We start from the raw sequence: 17,220 nt of genomic DNA, 5'->3' as shown, positions 1-17,220 counted from the left end.
GATACTTATATAATGCCTGCTTTTATTCATAATGGAAAAATCAGACAGGTTAAAACATACAAGTATTTAGGAGTGATGATTGACGATATGTTATCATGGAAAGATCATATTGATGCTCTCTGTAAAAGAACAAAGCAGAGAATCTACTTTCTTCGTCGTCTTAGGTCATTCGGAGTAAGAAAGCAGATTCTTCTGCTGTTCTTTATGTCTGTGATAATGAGTGTACTGCAATACTGCAACTCCATTTGGTATAGGAGTCTGTCTGTTATGCTAAAAACAAAGCTGTTCAATCAATTAAAAATTTGCTCAAGGATTGTAGGTCAGCCCCTTGAGAAGCTCTATGATTTAGCTTACTATAATAATTTGCTAGGACTGGCTAACAAGATAGTTTCTGATCCTAATCATGTTCTGCATAATGAGTTTGAATTATTACCATCAAACCGGAGGTTTAGAGTCCCAAGATTCAATAAAGTTAGGCTGAAACATTCTTTTGTGCATCAGGCGATCCTGGAGCTGAATAAGACACTTAATCAAAAAATCAAGAGTAATGTGAACATGGTGTAGTTGTAGAAGTGTAGTAGGAGGGTAAGGTATAATGTAATGTTAAAGGGAGGGTAATGTATATTGTGTTTTGTTTGTGTGTGGATGAAGTGCATGTTGTTGTTTAAAGGATGTTGATTGTTGTAAACACAGATACTGTCATGCAAGAAAAATTTCAGACTCGTCTGACAATAAAGTGTTATAAAGTAAAAAGTAAAGTAAAGTATATATTGCTGTTTAAGTTGAGCTGTATAACTCTAAATCACTAAATAGAAGCTAAATTGCAGTCTTTGTGATTTGAAATTCACACTAAGCCATTTGGTTTTATTTCTATTAATTGTGCAACCCTAATGTTATGCGTCATGTTTCTTAAGAAATCAACATTTCAAAACGTTCTGCCAAGTACAAAAAGATCATTTATTGAATCCAGGCTGTAAAAATTAATCATTGAACGTCCACACTTTTTTAACGTAAGATGAATACATCTTGCTAGGCCAGTCATGGTTGGGTAATCAGTGGAAAGCTGGATAAATCCTATTATTGGTAAACACCAGAGAAAATAACAGTTAAATGTGTGAAAGTGCATCAAACTCAGCAGTTTCTGGCTGTGTGGTGCTTGCTGCTCTCCATATCCTTTAGAAAGGTCCCAGTGTTAGGAAAGAACAGCTTATTTGTGTCCAATTTTTTAGAAAGTTAATGCACACATTTCAGCGCAGATTGTTTCGTGGATGTCACAATGTAATGCAGACTTTGTAAAAAGGCTGCTATTAAAGGATGGCACACTTAAAAACTATATTGGACTTGACAGCAAAACCACAGTCTTAGCAGATCAAAGCATTGTTGTTCACTTGACATGTAAAGGGGATGTTTCTTGAAGGCACAGCACACTGATTCTTTACAGTGTGAGTCTTTACCCCAAAACTACCTGTAGCTCAATGCTTCATGTACATTAAAATGTATGCTTAAAAACAGAAATATAAATATATTTATAAAAAAATCTTTATTAAAGAAACATGCCATGACTCGTAGTACTGTTGTACTGTTTAAAAGAAAGGTTTCTGAATGATGCTGCTAATAATCTGTGTGTATTTGTGTTACATTGTGTTTTCTTGACTGGAATTGAAGAATAGTGAAATCAGTTGCATTCAGTATGTAGAGAGAGAGAAGAGATATGTGGTGTATCAGAGAGAAGAGCCAGGGAGAGAGGGCTGGTGTGGAGGAGGGGAGAGTGTGTGTGTGTGTGTGTGTGTCTGTAATTAATCATAAAGGTAAAACAGCTATTATAAATCACTCTCAGCTTTAGACTGCTAATGAGATAAGACTATATATAGATCTCTCTTTTTTCTCTTAGTTTCTCTCCAGTAGGTGCTGCTGTAGGTCAGTTGTATCTGTTATGTTTTTTTCTTCAGTATTTCCTTATTCTGATATACATATTCACTTTGTCAGTTTCACCGAGTATGGAGCTGATAGATGGACATATGGACAGACTGATAAACTGATGGATGGATAGGTAGGTGGACAGACAGACAGACAGACAAGTAGGTGGGTATATAGACGAGTAGATGGATAGATAGATGGTACATGAAAAAACATGTACCATGTTTTAGACGGACGGACGGACAGATAGACAGTACATGAAAAGACAGGTGGATGGATGGATGGTGTGATATAGTATTTATTTACAGATAGACAGGTAAATAGATGTTAGATGGATGGTAGATAGATAGACGAGTAGACAGATGGGCAGATAGGTTGATAGGTAGATAGACAAGTAGATAGACACGAAAAGACAGGTGGAAGGATGGATGGATAAATAGTTTGATATAGACTCTAGATAGATAGATAGATAGATAGATAGTTCATGAAAAGACGGATGGATGGATGGATGGATAGTGTGATATAGACTCAGACAGATAGATGTTAGATGGTAGGTAGATAGATAGATAGATAGATAGATAGATAGACGAGTAGACAGATGGGCAGATAGGTTCACAGGTTGATAGGTAGATAGACAGACAGACAGAAAGACAGGTAGATAGATGGTACATGGTACATGAAAAGACAGGTGGAAGGATGGATGGATAAATAGTTTGATATAGACTCTAGATAGATATATAGATAGATAGATAGTTCATGAAAAGACGGATGGATGGATGGATGGATGGATGGATAGTGTGATATAGACTCAGACAGATAGATGTTAGATGGTAGGTAGATAGATAGATAGATAGATAGATAGATAGATAGATAGATAGATAGATAGATAGATAGATAGATAGATAGATAGATAGATAGATAGATAGATAGATAGATAGATAGATAGATAGATAGATAGATAGATAGATAGATAGATAGATAGATAGATAGATAGATAGATAGATAGATAGATAGATAGATAGATAGATAGATAGATAGATAGATAGATAGATAGATAGATAGACGAGTAGACAGATGGGCAGATAGGTTCACAGGTTGATAGGTAGATAGACAGACAGACAGAAAGACAGGTAGATAGATGGTACATGGTACATGAAAAGACAGGTGGAAGGATGGATGGATAAATAGTTTGATATAGACTCTAGATAGATATATAGATAGATAGATAGTTCATGAAAAGACGGATGGATGGATGGATGGATGGATGGATAGTGTGATATAGACTCAGACAGATAGATGTTAGATGGTAGGTAGATAGATAGATAGATAGATAGATAGATAGACGAGTAGACAGATGGGCAGATAGGTTCACAGGTTGATAGGTAGATAGACAGACAGACAGAAAGACAGGTAGATAGATGGTACATGGTACATGAAAAGACAGGTGGAAGGATGGATGGATAAATAGTTTGATATAGACTCATAGATAGATAGATAGATAGATAGTACATGAAAAGATGGATGGATAGTGTGATAGACGGGTAGATCAGTGTTCGAACTATACCGTGGACTTTGGGGGAGCCCACTTGTTTTTTTTTATTTTATATATAACGGGGGAGGGGGTTCTTCGTGCGCTTGCGCGTGCCTCAAAAGAGGGCTTACAATGATACAAAGATACGTAACAGCTACAAGTGTATGCACTACTTGCTTTATGCAAGCGCTATATAGGATAAATCACTATACAGGATTACCCTATTATACTTTATCGACACGAATTGATAGGTGAAACAACAAACAGCCACCCACAAATAGTCTATAAACAAAGCATCAGGCTGTCTTTGAGTTCACATGAACAACGGTTAAAGTTACACATTGTCAGGCTACAGAAGAATACCATAATTCCTCCGTTTAATTAGGCCTAAGACATCGAGAGTCACGCAGACCTATAACAACCCAGCCACAACACATAATTGCGAATAACATGCCTTACCTTAACACAGAATCGACCAAAGAGTCCAACGTTTATATTTTTTCTACGAATCTTTGAGTTAACATGTACTAAACATGAGTGGAATTTGCACGGCAGCTCCCCCACACCTTGATGCTCATGACAAGAATAGCATGTATAGTTATTTTTATTGAAATGAATTAGGTTTAAATCGCCGTCATGCATGAATGAATGATATTTTTGCAATTTTACACATAATAATCCACAATGATCACATTACACAAAACTGAAATTGCACGTCAAAATAACACAGTCAATATTTTTTGAGACCCCCCCCCAAATTTCACAAATCACGCTTTCAGGGGAGCCCATGTCTTTTTAAGGGGAGCCGAGCTCCCCCTAGCTCCCCCGTAGTTCACACCCTGGGGTAGATAGATGGGCAGAGGTTGATGGGTGGATAGACAAGTAAATAGACGGTACATGAAAAGAGTAGATGGGTAGATGCAGAGACAGGTAGATAGAAGTAGATAGACGTTACATGAATTGACAGATAGACGGGTGGATGGGCAGATAGATGGATAGATATGTAGGTAGGGAGACAGAGGCAATTTTTTCTGTAATTCTCACCCTCTTCTTCCAGAGGCCGGTCTGTTTATCTTTCACCAGTTAATAATGGAAAATGGTGACAGACTAAACTTTCCTCCGTTGCATCTTTCCCCATTTCTTGTCATGCATAGCAACACCTCAGCAAATTGAAGTGAGGCTCACCTAAATAAGAGCAGAAGTAACGCTCGAACATAAACTAATAATTGACTGAATTAGGACGAGGTCTTTATCCTGTGAATGTGTATTTGTCCCATCGGGCTTTGCTAATGTGCAGCTTCAGTGAGGGAGACGATGTGCGTTCAGTAGAAACAGACTGTTCAGGCTCTGCTTTCTTGCGCTATTAGTCATTTCAGTTTAGGAGAATCCCAGAAAAATACTTGGTTACTCAGTCACCGTGGAAAACAATTGCTGGTCGCCGAGAGAAAGGTTTGGATCAGATCCGAGCAGGACAATGGCTTGGCAACCGTCTCTGATCATTCCAAGCATGTTGGATTTTGTCAGAAGGCCAGCGGTGTCGTTCTGATACAGTTATGCTGTCAAACACACACAATCTTTTGTCATATTAGACAGCTGTTATATAAAACGCGATGGTTATGTCTGCCGTAGAGGGTGTAATGTGTATCACAGCTATTTTCTCCACTTCCTTCCATTGTTTTTTTTCCACTGTGTTACACTTTTGAAAACTCTTGGTCACGGAGGAAAAGAGTGATTGACCAACTGCCCTGGATAGAGAGGGATGGAGAGACTTATAAACCACAGGGGTAATAGAGAAACAACTCAGGGAAAAACAAAACAACACATTGAGAAAGGAGAAAAATGTTTTTTTCCTCAGCTTTTTCTGTGACTTTTTGACACTTTTTTGTGTTTCGTTTATTTTCTGTGCTTTTTGGTTTTTCATTGTGTTTTTTCCTTTTCGTTTTTTTTTCTTTTTTCACTCTTATACTTTTCTTTCTTTTCTTTTTAGTTTTATATTTAATTATTTCTTTCTTTCTTTGCTTTTCTTTTTTTTTTTTACATTTTCTCTTTCATAGTATTCTTTTTTTCCCCTTTCATGTCATCTTTTTTCTTTTTCTTATCCTTTTTTTGTTGTAGTTTGGATATTTTGTCTTTTGTCTTTGTTTTTTTCTTTTTTTCTTTAGTTTTTCTTTTTCTTTAAATTCTTTTCTTTCTCTATTTCTTTCATTTTTCCCCTTTTTGTTCACAGTCACCACTCCCTTGAGCTGAATAATGCATGTAAACTGTCTCAGGCCCAGTTTTGTGTTTGCATCTAGAGTTTTGTGTGTGTATCATTTTTCTTTTTTAATTACAGATTGTATGACAGTATTAGGTACAAAATAGTTGCATTAGATGAAAACTACTTTCAAAGTCTTACAGAGTGTGTATGCAAGTGCATGTTAGTGTTGTCATGGCAGCAGAACACGGACCTGTTGTCTACTGAAACTTTAATGTGTGTGTGTGTGTGTGTGTGTGTGTGTGTCAGTGGTAGCGTGGTGCTACTCAAATAATCAGGTGACACAGTAGTGAGCATGAGCTCTTGTGTACCTCTCACCTGATCCATGGTGTATCAGGTGAAACATCTCGGGTACAAACGGAGAATGAATTCCTTCAAACTGTTTAGAAAAAGAAGAACTTCAGATCTCCCTGCAGAAAGCTTCAACCATGTCCTTTCATTTCATGTATACATTGTGATTCTTAATTTCTTTTGTTATTTATTGATGTTACATTGTTCTTTTAATGTCAAATGTCATATTTCTTGAAGGTTTTTGTTGAGTGCAATGCATTGTGGGTTAAGCGGTTTTCTTCTTGTTGCAGGATGAGGAGGAGAATGGGAGGATTGAGCCAGTGGGACGTGCGGATACATGTTTAGATCACATGGGAGTGAGATCGCTGGAGTAAGTACCACACACATACACACACACACACACTCTGACTGACAGCAGCGGTGATGTTATCTCTTATTTTATGCGAATCTCTCCTTCATGCTGTCAGTTTGATTTGCAGGTAATGAAACGTTTTGGCTCTTTGAGATTTATTTGTAAAATATGACTTTTTTTCTTAACGCTGAGATCAGATTGAAATGTTTTGGATTAATCTCTCATAAACTGTCATCTAAACTCTCGCTCGAGTCTCTCACAGTTCTGTCTGTCACTTTCTAGATGTGATGGCATTGATGCCAAAATGAGTGTTTTGGTGTGAATCTTTGATAAACATGACTAAAATGCAAAATACATTTAAGAGACTTTATAACTTTTTAGTCTTTATCGATGCATGACCAACAAATACAATGTCTATCTAGATGCAAAAGTGCAGTTTGTGTGACAGCTGAATCACAGCATTCTGACTCTTTGCACGTTCTCACTCCGCCCTATGCATTCTGGCTCCGCCCTACTTTGTTTTACTCCGCCTCCATTCATCTTTACATGGAACAGCATGCTTATTTACTCTCTCTGATGGATTGTTTTCTTTTTTTCCCCACGGTCCTCCAGTGATATCGTGAAATTGGTGGAAGTGTCCAATGACGGAGGTCCTCTTGGTATCCATGTGGTGCCTTTCAGTGGACGAGACCGCAGGTAACAACCACCAAACTCCATTATCATATCAATAAAAGGACCAAAAGTAAAAGAAACTCAACCACTGAACATAGACCATGCTCATGATCACCAGTGCTAAAAAAACAACACCACCACACATTTATAATAGCTAACATTTTTTGTGAATGTTTAGCTCTAATGTTCTTGAATAGTATATTAATACATTTTAAATTAATTTTATTATAATTTTTTGGTTCCTGGCATATTCTGAACCCAGCAAGAGCTCTGTTTAGTTTACTTGAAAGTCTTTCCTCTGCATCACCTGATGTTCTGAGTGACCATTGTTTGATTTGAGATGACTAAATGTTTGTGTGACTCCTCTGCAGAGAGTGGTGCCAGAATCGATGTAATACAGCCTCAAATTAGAAATTTTATCGCATACCTGCTGCCACTGCCAGACAAAAAAACGACGACAGCTGTGGTTAAACGCGATAAAACGAGCAGACTGGACCGAAACGATCGTCAAAAATGCTTGCGTTTGCAGCACACACTTCTTATCAGAAAAGGTTCAGTAAAGTATTGTCTTTTGTTGTTATGGTTAAGATTTCTTATGCATCTCACAACTATGTCATCTATGAAATAATGTCTGTGTGAATGTGTGTAAAAACAACAAACTGACGATTTATATATAAGCATTTGTAATTGTATATACATTGTTGTGATTAATTGGGGCTGGAACAATAATGTAGCTGTAAAAATAGTTGCCTGCTGAAATTGAAATATATATATATATATATATATATATATATCTTCATGACTAGATAGACACGGTGAGTTTGTCTTTACTATACAGGTTAGATGTGAGTCACTTAACCGGAGGGAATCCTGTCTGATCGTCCAAGCTTTGAGTGAGCGTGCACGGGTCGGCCGATCTGATTTCATCTGTTAAAGTTAACCTTTTCAAATAACAGTCGCGGTCCCGGACAGTGAGTGACCTTACATATAAAACAAGCTAACAAACTTCGTAGCTAGCGTTAGTGAAGCGGTCAGGGGAATCTTTCTGCCTCCACCTAAGCTCCGCCCACAGAAAAACATCACAGTGTTTACTAACAGAAAAAGAGTCTATACACTTCAAAGTATTAATACGATGATCTGTCGATTAATTTACTGTATTTTCTGCAATCTGTCAGCTCAGTCGCTCCGATCAGCTCTCTTCTCAGCTGGACGTCTCTTGTCTCTCACCTCCTCCCCCATTAACCACTCACATTTTCTATTTTCCCGGGAGGGAGGGTCTTAACACATACAAACCAATGAAAATAAAGATCAACCTAACTCGTAGGGCAAAAGCCTGTGCTTTTTTTCACCTGTGCACCCCAATCAACCTTACTTCCAATAATGGCATTCTTAAAGACACAAGCACACATATTTTGTAACTAAGAATATGAAGCGTTAGGCTTCAGATCTGAATGAAACTAAGTTACACAAACAGTAAATTAAACAACATAACCCACTACATTCTAGAATTATATTCTAGTGGGTTACACATTTTTTTATATAATTAATTGTACTAAATTAACTTGTAAAAGCTCTTTTAACAAATACAATATAATGAACAAATGAATGAATAAAAAAAATCGATATTATTTTATTGTAATATTTTATTGCAGGTTAGTTTTCCTTTTCTTAATAAATCAATTACAGTGGTGTGAAAAAGTGTTGGCCCCCTTCCTGTTAAATTAGTTTGATGATCTGAAACATTAAAGTGTGACAAATATGCAAAAAAATAAGAAATCAGTTTACTGTCACTTTTTCACACCACTGTATGTTTGTTTGTTGTTTTTATTGAAATTATTTAATGTGCAATGTGGCTATGTTGAAATATGGTTTATGCCCTGTTTATGATTAAGGCTGTGCTAATGAATCCAGATGTCTATTGCTGAGCATATTTCCCATTCTGCAGAGTCTGCTGTACTGATTCAGCTGGGAGAATGTCGCTCTGTTATCTGCCAACAGCTCCTTCCTGTTTGCGTGTGTGTGTGTGTGTGTGTGTGTGTGTGTGTGTGTGTGTGTGTCCCTGCTGTAAAGGTGTGGGATGTGAAAAGATTGACAACAGTTGGCACAAGTCTTGGCACCTGTGTGTGGACAGGTGGCCCAGTGGGTGCATAGGGTGGCGGTGAGGTTACGGAACAGCGGTGCAGGGAGTGTTGCTAGGCAGCACCGCATGTCAGTGTGATGTGTTTCCATATGGCTGTCTGATTCTCTCAGTGTTTTATTGGACCCGAGTCGCACATACACACATATTGGAAAACTCGCAGTGTTCTTTTTGAAAAGTGTGACTGAACTCAACCTGTGGGGCCACTTTCTCTTTCTCACTCTCGGTCTCTCTCTCTCACGCTCAGATGCACTTATTTCAGCCTTCTCACACAGTCTCCAATTTCTGCACCTCGGAAGGTTTAAGCCCATTCTGTTGGGTCGACAGGTCATGATTTTGTGTTGCCTTTCAGACCCCATGTAGTCCAGGTGGCTTCTGTTCCAGTCCTGTAGTCTCCATCAACAAGCTGTAGCCTGATGTTTCTCTAAGCCGCAAGCTTCTGATATTACTCACGTGCAGACAGAGAGAAATTCGACACAGAAAGCAGACTCAAAAATGTGTGGGATAAAAACTAGAGAGCTAAATGAATGCATTTAAACTAAAGTCCTTTCAAATGTACGCTAATTTTAAGTATGGAACTGACGCTGAAATATTATGTAGTAGAACACTACAGATCATTACAGACTGACAGTGGAAATTAAAAATATATATAATATAATAAAAAAAATTAAATAATAATTTTAAAATACTCTTCCAAAAATGGTGAGGTGATACATTAATAAAATCATAAATTTGTTTTCTAAACATAATATTTTTAATAATGTAATATTTCAATAATATAATGTTTTTAAAAGTTTATTTTGCATTTTTGGTAACGCTTTACAGTAAGGTGTCATTTGTTAACATTAATTAATGTATTAGCTAACACAAACAAACAATGAACAATACATTTATTACAATATTTATTAGTCTTTGTCAACGTTAGTTAATAAAAATACATTAGATCATTGATAGTTCATGTTAGTTCACAGTGCATTAACTAATGTTAACAAACACAACTTGATTTTAATAATGCATTAATAAATGTTGAAATTAATATTAACTACTAATGTTAACAAACACAACTTTTGATTTTAATAATGCATTAATAAATGCTGAAATTAATATTAACTAAGATTAATAAATGCTGTAGAAATATTGTTCATTCTTAATTCATGTTAACAAAAGTAGTTATGTTAACTTTCTCACTCTTTGTCAACCACTTTACAAATTAAGGAATTTAATTGTTAGAATCTTTTTTCGAGATCAGTTTATTTATTTATTTTAAAATGTAATTTTTAAATTAATGAATTTATTTTTGAATTAATTCATTTGTAATTAATTTAGCTACATCTTTTGTTTTATATTATGCCCCCCCCCCGCCCCCCATCATTTGGCTTTACCAGTTATTGTCATCATACCAGCAGACATGTGTTATGCAGCATCTGATCTATGAATTGCCATTTAACAGGGTTTTCATCGCATTTTGAAATGGATAGGTGTATATATCCTTAGGTCTGTCTTTTAACTGTGTGTTCTCTGTGTCTGTCAGGGCCTGAAGGTCTCGGGTTCAGCATCACGTCAAGAGATGTCCCTCTTGGAGGCTCCGCCCCTATTTACGTGAAGAACATTCTGCCAAGAGGAGCTGCCATACAGGACGGGAGACTGAAAGCAGGGGATAGATTGCTAGAGGTGAAAAGCAAATAAATACATTTTTATTTTATTTTTAACGATGAAATGATTATAAATGAATAAAATCTAAATATAGTCATGATTTTGTGGTTGCTACAGGTCAATGGGGTGGATCTTAATGGGCGTGATCAGGAGGAGGTGGTTTCTCTGCTGAGGGCGACGCCCATGGGCGGAACTGTGACTCTTCTGGTACTGAGACAGGAGGAGGCCTTTCTACCCAGAGAGATGGTGAGGAACTGTCTGTGTCTGTGTGTGTGTTTGAGTGACAGTTACGAGAGTGTTGAGGTGTGAAATCCTCCTGCTAATGTCTTCATAAAACTGTCCATCACTATATCGCACACAGAGGCGGACAGTAACTAAGTACATTTACTTGAGTATTGTACTTAAGTACACTTTTTGAGTATCTGTACTTTACTTGAGTATTATTTTTTTCTGGGAACTTATGACTTTAACTTTACTACATTTGAAAGACAAATATTGTACTTTTCACTCCACTACATTTCTATCAAGGTCCTCGAAGTAGAAAGTCGTTATATGTGGCAGCTTCATTCTAAAAGCTCTCTATTCCAAAGATACTACAAGCTAGTAGGTGTAATGTATTCTAGGTTGCATCGGCAGTATTGCAAGTATTACGTACAACAATAAAACATGCATGTACAATAAACAATAAAACGTGCATTGACATAAAAAAGGAAATGTACTTTTGGTACTTAAGTACTTTTAAAAGCAAGTACTTCTGTACTTTTACTTAAGTAAAAATCTGTCTTTACAACTTTTACTTGTAATGGAGTAATATTTGACCAGCAGTATCTGTACTTTCACTCAAGTAATAGAGTTGAGTACTTTGTCCGCCTCTGATCGCACAGCATCTCTGACATTTAGAGTCTCACCACGCTTGTTTGACTAGTGGTGTGTTTGAGTCAAGGTTAAGTTGCAATTTCAAAGTTTCCATTTGCATTTCAATGAGAGCTCTATAAAGAGGACTATTTCTGTTTGATTATTTTATTTCGGTTAGCTTTTTAAACCATTTTCATTTTAGCTTTCTTCATTTTACTAGTGTTTTAAAAACATCAGTTTTACCTCATTTCGAAAAGGGTCAATTCAAGTAAAATTGGGACACATTTCACATTCATATCAAAGGCAAAAATCCAATTGAACTGAATTCACCCTCTATGATATTAACCCCAGGTGGAGTGATTTTAAGATCCATCTTTGGTTGCACTGTGTGCATGTTTGTTTGTAGAATTAAGGGATTATTAGTTGCAGTATTACCATAGTCCTCTCCTTCCTCACTCTCTTTAGAACACAGAACCAGCAATGCAGAACACAAGAGAATGGGTAAGAACTGCACACACATCTTGACACCCGCTCATACTTCTCTACATCTGTACATGTGAAGAACTGCTAACAGAGAGGTTCAGTGCAATTGTTGTCAGTAAAGAATGTGCATGTGTCTCTGATGTTCTGTAATGATCCTGATCCAGCACTAACAGTTTCTTAAAGGGATAGTTTACCCAAAAATTAAAATTCATGTACTCACCCTCATGCTGTTCCATAAGTGTATGACTTTCTTTCTTCTGCAAAACCCAAAATCACAACCGTAACCAGGGTTTGAAAATGAGTGAAGTGTGGAATTGTGCTATTATAACACCTACAAATACAACTCATACACTAAAAACTTTAAAAGAGACAGACTTTTAGATCTTTGTGAAAGATGTTTTCTCTGTTTTGGGGGGATGGGCATTGTTAAATTAGACCTTATTTATTGCATCACAATTTGTTAATATTTTACTATAGGTTAGGGGTGGATCATTTTATAATTTGTTTATTATTCATGCAATAATACTTATTACTGTTACAGTATTCATTGATAACCATTGCTATATAGATGATAACTTTGTCTAGGTCTCTTATGAATGCTTTAGCATGACTTTGTAAAAGTTAAACTTCTATACTGGATGAAATGGCATAGACTTCTTCATGGCCAGTGTTTGCATATTTCGTTTCATTATGTAACCTACTTGTTCTACAGATCTGTGTACTAGTGTTAAATGCTTCTGTTTTTGATAGCATTGATTAATATTTTAGATAAAATCATAATTTTTTTTTTGCCTTACCGAATGTGGAATCCTGTCAGCAATAACCTGTCTGTGGGATTTTTTTATTTACTGTCAGTTTTGTGCAGGCGATGCAGTGTTGCCAGATATTGCTCTGAAAACAAACAAATAAATAAAAATCAACCAAATTTTGTTCAAAACTTTTGAAAATAAGATAAGGTAAAGATAACTCTAAACTGTACCTTCCCACTTTATTAACTTTTTAAAGTGTCAAATTAAGAGGAAAAGACAAGGCCAAAAAAACGCTTATAATAGCAGGAATAGCCCACGACCTCTCTCACAACTACTCTAGCAGTGTCTCACAGCAATATAGTTCTCTATCATTTTCACACCATGAACACTACAAATTCTAGCATGCTGTCTAAATTGCATTAGCTATACATGCAGACACCCATATAAGGAGTGTTAAATTACTAATTCAGAAAACAGATGTTATTTTTGAACATGAACAATTTGCTGAGGCCCGGACCTCGGTGACCTCATAGCTGGCTAAGGCCATGAATACAATGAAAATCAATAGGGCCCGGTGATGTTTTTGTTCCCACTGACTTTGATTGCATGGGCAAAAACATTTTAAAATGATTTTGTGTTCTGGAAGAATACAGTCATACAGGTTTGAGATGATGTGGGTGAGTAAATTACTTCATTTTAAGTAATTTATGGATGATTATAAGCCTTTAATTAATCTGCCTTACTCTCTCTGTATCTCAATCTGTATCTTTCTGCTGTATTAATAGACTATGTTGCTGTGATTTTCTCAGTAAATGAGTCATTTTTTTAAACATACTCCTCTGGTTGTGATTATTAAATCTAATCACAGTTATTTGATTTAAATGTGACTTGCACACCTTGAATTCGAACATTTGGTCTGTATAGAGCTGCAGCTGTTACGCTTCAGAAACACTGTCAGTGTGAAAGCTCATCCTGTTTCTCTCTTCTTTTTGTCTGTTTTCCTCTTTCTGTCTCTCCCGCCGCTGTTTGTGCATTAACCTCGCAAGGCTGATAAGATCTGCTTTAACAGTGGCGATCCAGAGAGCAGGAGAGAACTAAATGAAAGCCATCCATTTCCTTCTGTGTACTGAGTGTGTGTGTGTGTGTGTGTCGGAGGTTGTTACATTAAAGTGAAGGTGATTAAAGCTCAATAAAGATAGGCTATATAGAGCAGTCACTCAGTAGATGGTTGTTAAAGCTGTCTCATCTCTCTCTCTCCCACACAAACACTCACGCACTGACAGCCGCTAACATGAGAGAGTCACTGGAGAGGTCAGAAGAGCATCAGACGTAATGGGTTTATTATCTGTGTGTCTGAATCAGAGAGCAGAGGTTTGGCGGGCATCATTTCTCATGAAAGCTGCCCTCCTCGCCTCATTTACATGTGCTGCATTTCCTTCAGAAGCAGGTGAAAATGGCAGCTGTGTGTGTCAGGGACATAGTAATGAACAGGAGAGTGACTTGAATGTAAAACCGCTAGTGCAGAGGTTCATAGTGTTTAAAGTCTATTGCACACTGTGAGATACAAATGAGCTATCCTGTCATGTTTTCAAGGGACAATTCTGTCATCATTTATTCACCCTCATGTCATTCCAAACCTGTGTGACTTTATTTCTTTTGTGGAACACTAAAAGAACATTTTAAAGAATTACACTAGTGACTCTTTTCAATTCCACGGAGAAAAGAAAGTCATATGGGTTTGGAACGACATGAGGGTGAGGAAATGTCTTTGTATAGTCTCTGAACAACTGATTTGTAGTGTGCGTTCAGTCTCTGAGAGGTCACAAACCATGATAGTGTCTTAACATGAAGATATTTTTTTTCCTAATGAACCTGTTTCTCCAGGCTTTCCTTGTTCCCCCGTTTCCTGTCTTAATCATTATTTTGATCAAGTAAATGAAACAGCCATTTGACAACCAAGTCTTATTTCTTTCTATGCAGTCGATAATTACAGTCTTTGTCTCTGTCTGTTTCTGTAGAAGGTAGAAGACGAGGAGTTGGTCTTAACCCCAGACGGGACGCGTGAGTTCCTGACGCTGGAAGTGCCTCTGAGTGACTCTGGCTCGGCAGGATTAGGAGTCAGTGTCAAGGGTAACAGGTCAAAGGAGAGCCACGCTGACCTGGGCATCTTCGTCAAGTCTATCATTAACGGAGGAGCAGCATGCAAGGTTCGAAATGTATACACATAAACATTTTTTAGGAGATCCACCTGAAATCTGCAGACTTTTCTCATGATTATGGCACAAATTGGGTGGGGGGGGGGGTTTAAATATATTATGCTTTATATATTTTGATAATATTAATATTTTTATATTTTTTCCATCATGAAAATATTAATATAAATTCGCAACCATTCATAAGTTTGAGTTTTTTTATGCCTCACCAAGGCTATGTTTATTTGATCAAAAATGCAGTAAAATATTGTGAAATATATAGAATATTAGAATTAAACTTTTTTTATATATATTTGAAAAGATAATTTATTCCTGTGATGCAAAACTGAATTTTCATCAGCCATTACTCCAGTCTTAAGTGTCACATAATTTTTTCAGAAATCATTCTAATATGCAGATTTAGGGCTCAACAAACATTTCTTAAATTTATTGATGTTGAAAACCATTGTGCTGCCTAATATTCTTGTGGAAACGGCAATAATTTAATTTCATAATTAATTTGGATTAAGACATTTCAAAGGAACAGCATTTATTTAAAAAAGAAACCTTATAAATGTCTTCACTGTCACTTTTGATCAATTTAATGCACACTTGCTGTATAAAAGTATTCATTTCTTTTAAAATATCTTACCCCGGTATTCTTTGTAATTGATTAATGTTTATAACATTATTATAGAAATGATTGACCAGTTAGCAGTCGTTGTCTTATAGTCTTGTTATGAGTTGCACAGTGTACATATTAAATGTCTTGAATGGTGTATGAATGGTCTTCATAATCTCATTCTCTGGTGTAGGACGGAAGGCTGCGAGTCAATGATCAGCTAATCGCAGTCAATGGGGAGTCGTTGTTAGGGAAGACAAACCAGGATGCCATGGAAATGCTGCGCAAGTCCATGTCAACGGAGGGCAACAAGCGAGGGATGATTCAGCTGATTGTGGCAAGACGAATCACCAAACGCCTTGAGGTAAAGAGAGAAGAGTCAAGCAGATGAGAGTCTGCACAATTGGTGGCTGACTAAATACTTTTTTTCCCCACTGTATTAGTTATGTAGAGGAAATTAAATGGCCATTCCATTAAAAACATCTTAAGAAAATTTTATTAGGAATAAACTTGCTACATCTCAACTCTGTCATTATTGGTCATATTTTGTCACGACACATTTTATTTCCTCTAGTCTTGCTTTGAATTTAAAAACAGAGAAAAAAAGCATACCTACTTCAGCACACATTAAGGTCGACCACGTGCTGTTTTCTTTCTTTCTCTCTCTAGAGAACGTCTGATCCGTTTAAAGACCAGGCAATCAGGTCACTGCATTTCGCAAATTTATCCACAAGGGCTTTCAAGAAGTATTTTCTGTAATTCTGAAGGGAAAACTATGATGGACTCATGCAATTTTGTGTCGCAGGGCTATTAAAGTTTGGCCGATAATTATGGGAATTGTCTTAGCCAGAGCAGGATCATAACTGCTCAAGATTTTCCCATCATGCTGAGTGTTCAGTGTCTGCATCTGAACGAGACAGAGCCCACCAGAGCTGATTCTGACCACTTGTTCACCATGACATAAATAAACAAAATTTAAATGGTAGCCAGTTAAATCTCTCAGAAGTGAAATTCAGAGGTTGTGTGATTCGAATTATGATGTTCTTCTTGTTGTTCTGGTTTCTGTCAGGGTGAGAGCCGATGCAGTCCTCGAGGGTTAGTGAGGACCCTGAGCCCGTCTCCTGATGACCACGAGCGGCGGATCTCACACTCGCTATATGGAATTGAAGGGCTTGATGACAACCTGAGGCCACAAGTCAACACAAATAATCGTAAAATGAGTGCGTTACAACACCAACACACTTAATGATCTAACCCCCGATTTCACAGTCAAGGCTTAAACCTAGTCCTAGACTAAAATGTAAGTCTGAGCTGTTTCAACTGAAAGAAACTTGCATTGACTGATCTTAAAAGATATCAGTGCCTTTGTTTTGTCTCAAGATGCACACCAGTAATGTTTTTTTGTAAGCACGTTTATGAAAATTGCTTAAATGTCTTAATTGAACTATGATCTAATCCTGGCTTAGTCTAAGCCCCGTCTGTGAAACTGGGCCTAAATGTGTCATTTCTGTG

General features: G+C 36.9%; 1 protein-coding gene across 1 annotated transcript in view; it reads left to right on the top strand.

Moving 5' to 3' along the window:
• Nucleotides 1-17,220, top strand: part of LOC107563826 (partitioning defective 3 homolog) — an 85,980-nt gene that overhangs the window by 31,870 nt on the left and 36,890 nt on the right. Inside the window, exons 6-14 of the mRNA XM_016248792.1 lie at nt 6,284-6,363; nt 6,958-7,041; nt 7,389-7,408; nt 10,686-10,825; nt 10,925-11,053; nt 12,128-12,163; nt 14,913-15,101; nt 15,902-16,072; nt 16,778-16,928. Of these exons, the coding sequence (XP_016104278.1) occupies nt 6,284-6,363; nt 6,958-7,041; nt 7,389-7,408; nt 10,686-10,825; nt 10,925-11,053; nt 12,128-12,163; nt 14,913-15,101; nt 15,902-16,072; nt 16,778-16,928 (1,000 nt within the window). The remainder of the gene's footprint in view (nt 1-6,283; nt 6,364-6,957; nt 7,042-7,388; nt 7,409-10,685; nt 10,826-10,924; nt 11,054-12,127; nt 12,164-14,912; nt 15,102-15,901; nt 16,073-16,777; nt 16,929-17,220) is intronic.

This window comes from Sinocyclocheilus grahami, unplaced genomic scaffold (genome assembly GCF_001515645.1).
Source record: "Sinocyclocheilus grahami isolate Dianchi unplaced genomic scaffold, SAMN03320097.WGS_v1.1 scaffold890.1, whole genome shotgun sequence".
Classification (NCBI taxonomy): domain Eukaryota; kingdom Metazoa; phylum Chordata; class Actinopteri; order Cypriniformes; family Cyprinidae; genus Sinocyclocheilus; species Sinocyclocheilus grahami.
The sequence above is the reverse complement of the archived record's forward strand: the minus strand, read 5'-3'. Positions and strand labels throughout refer to the sequence as shown.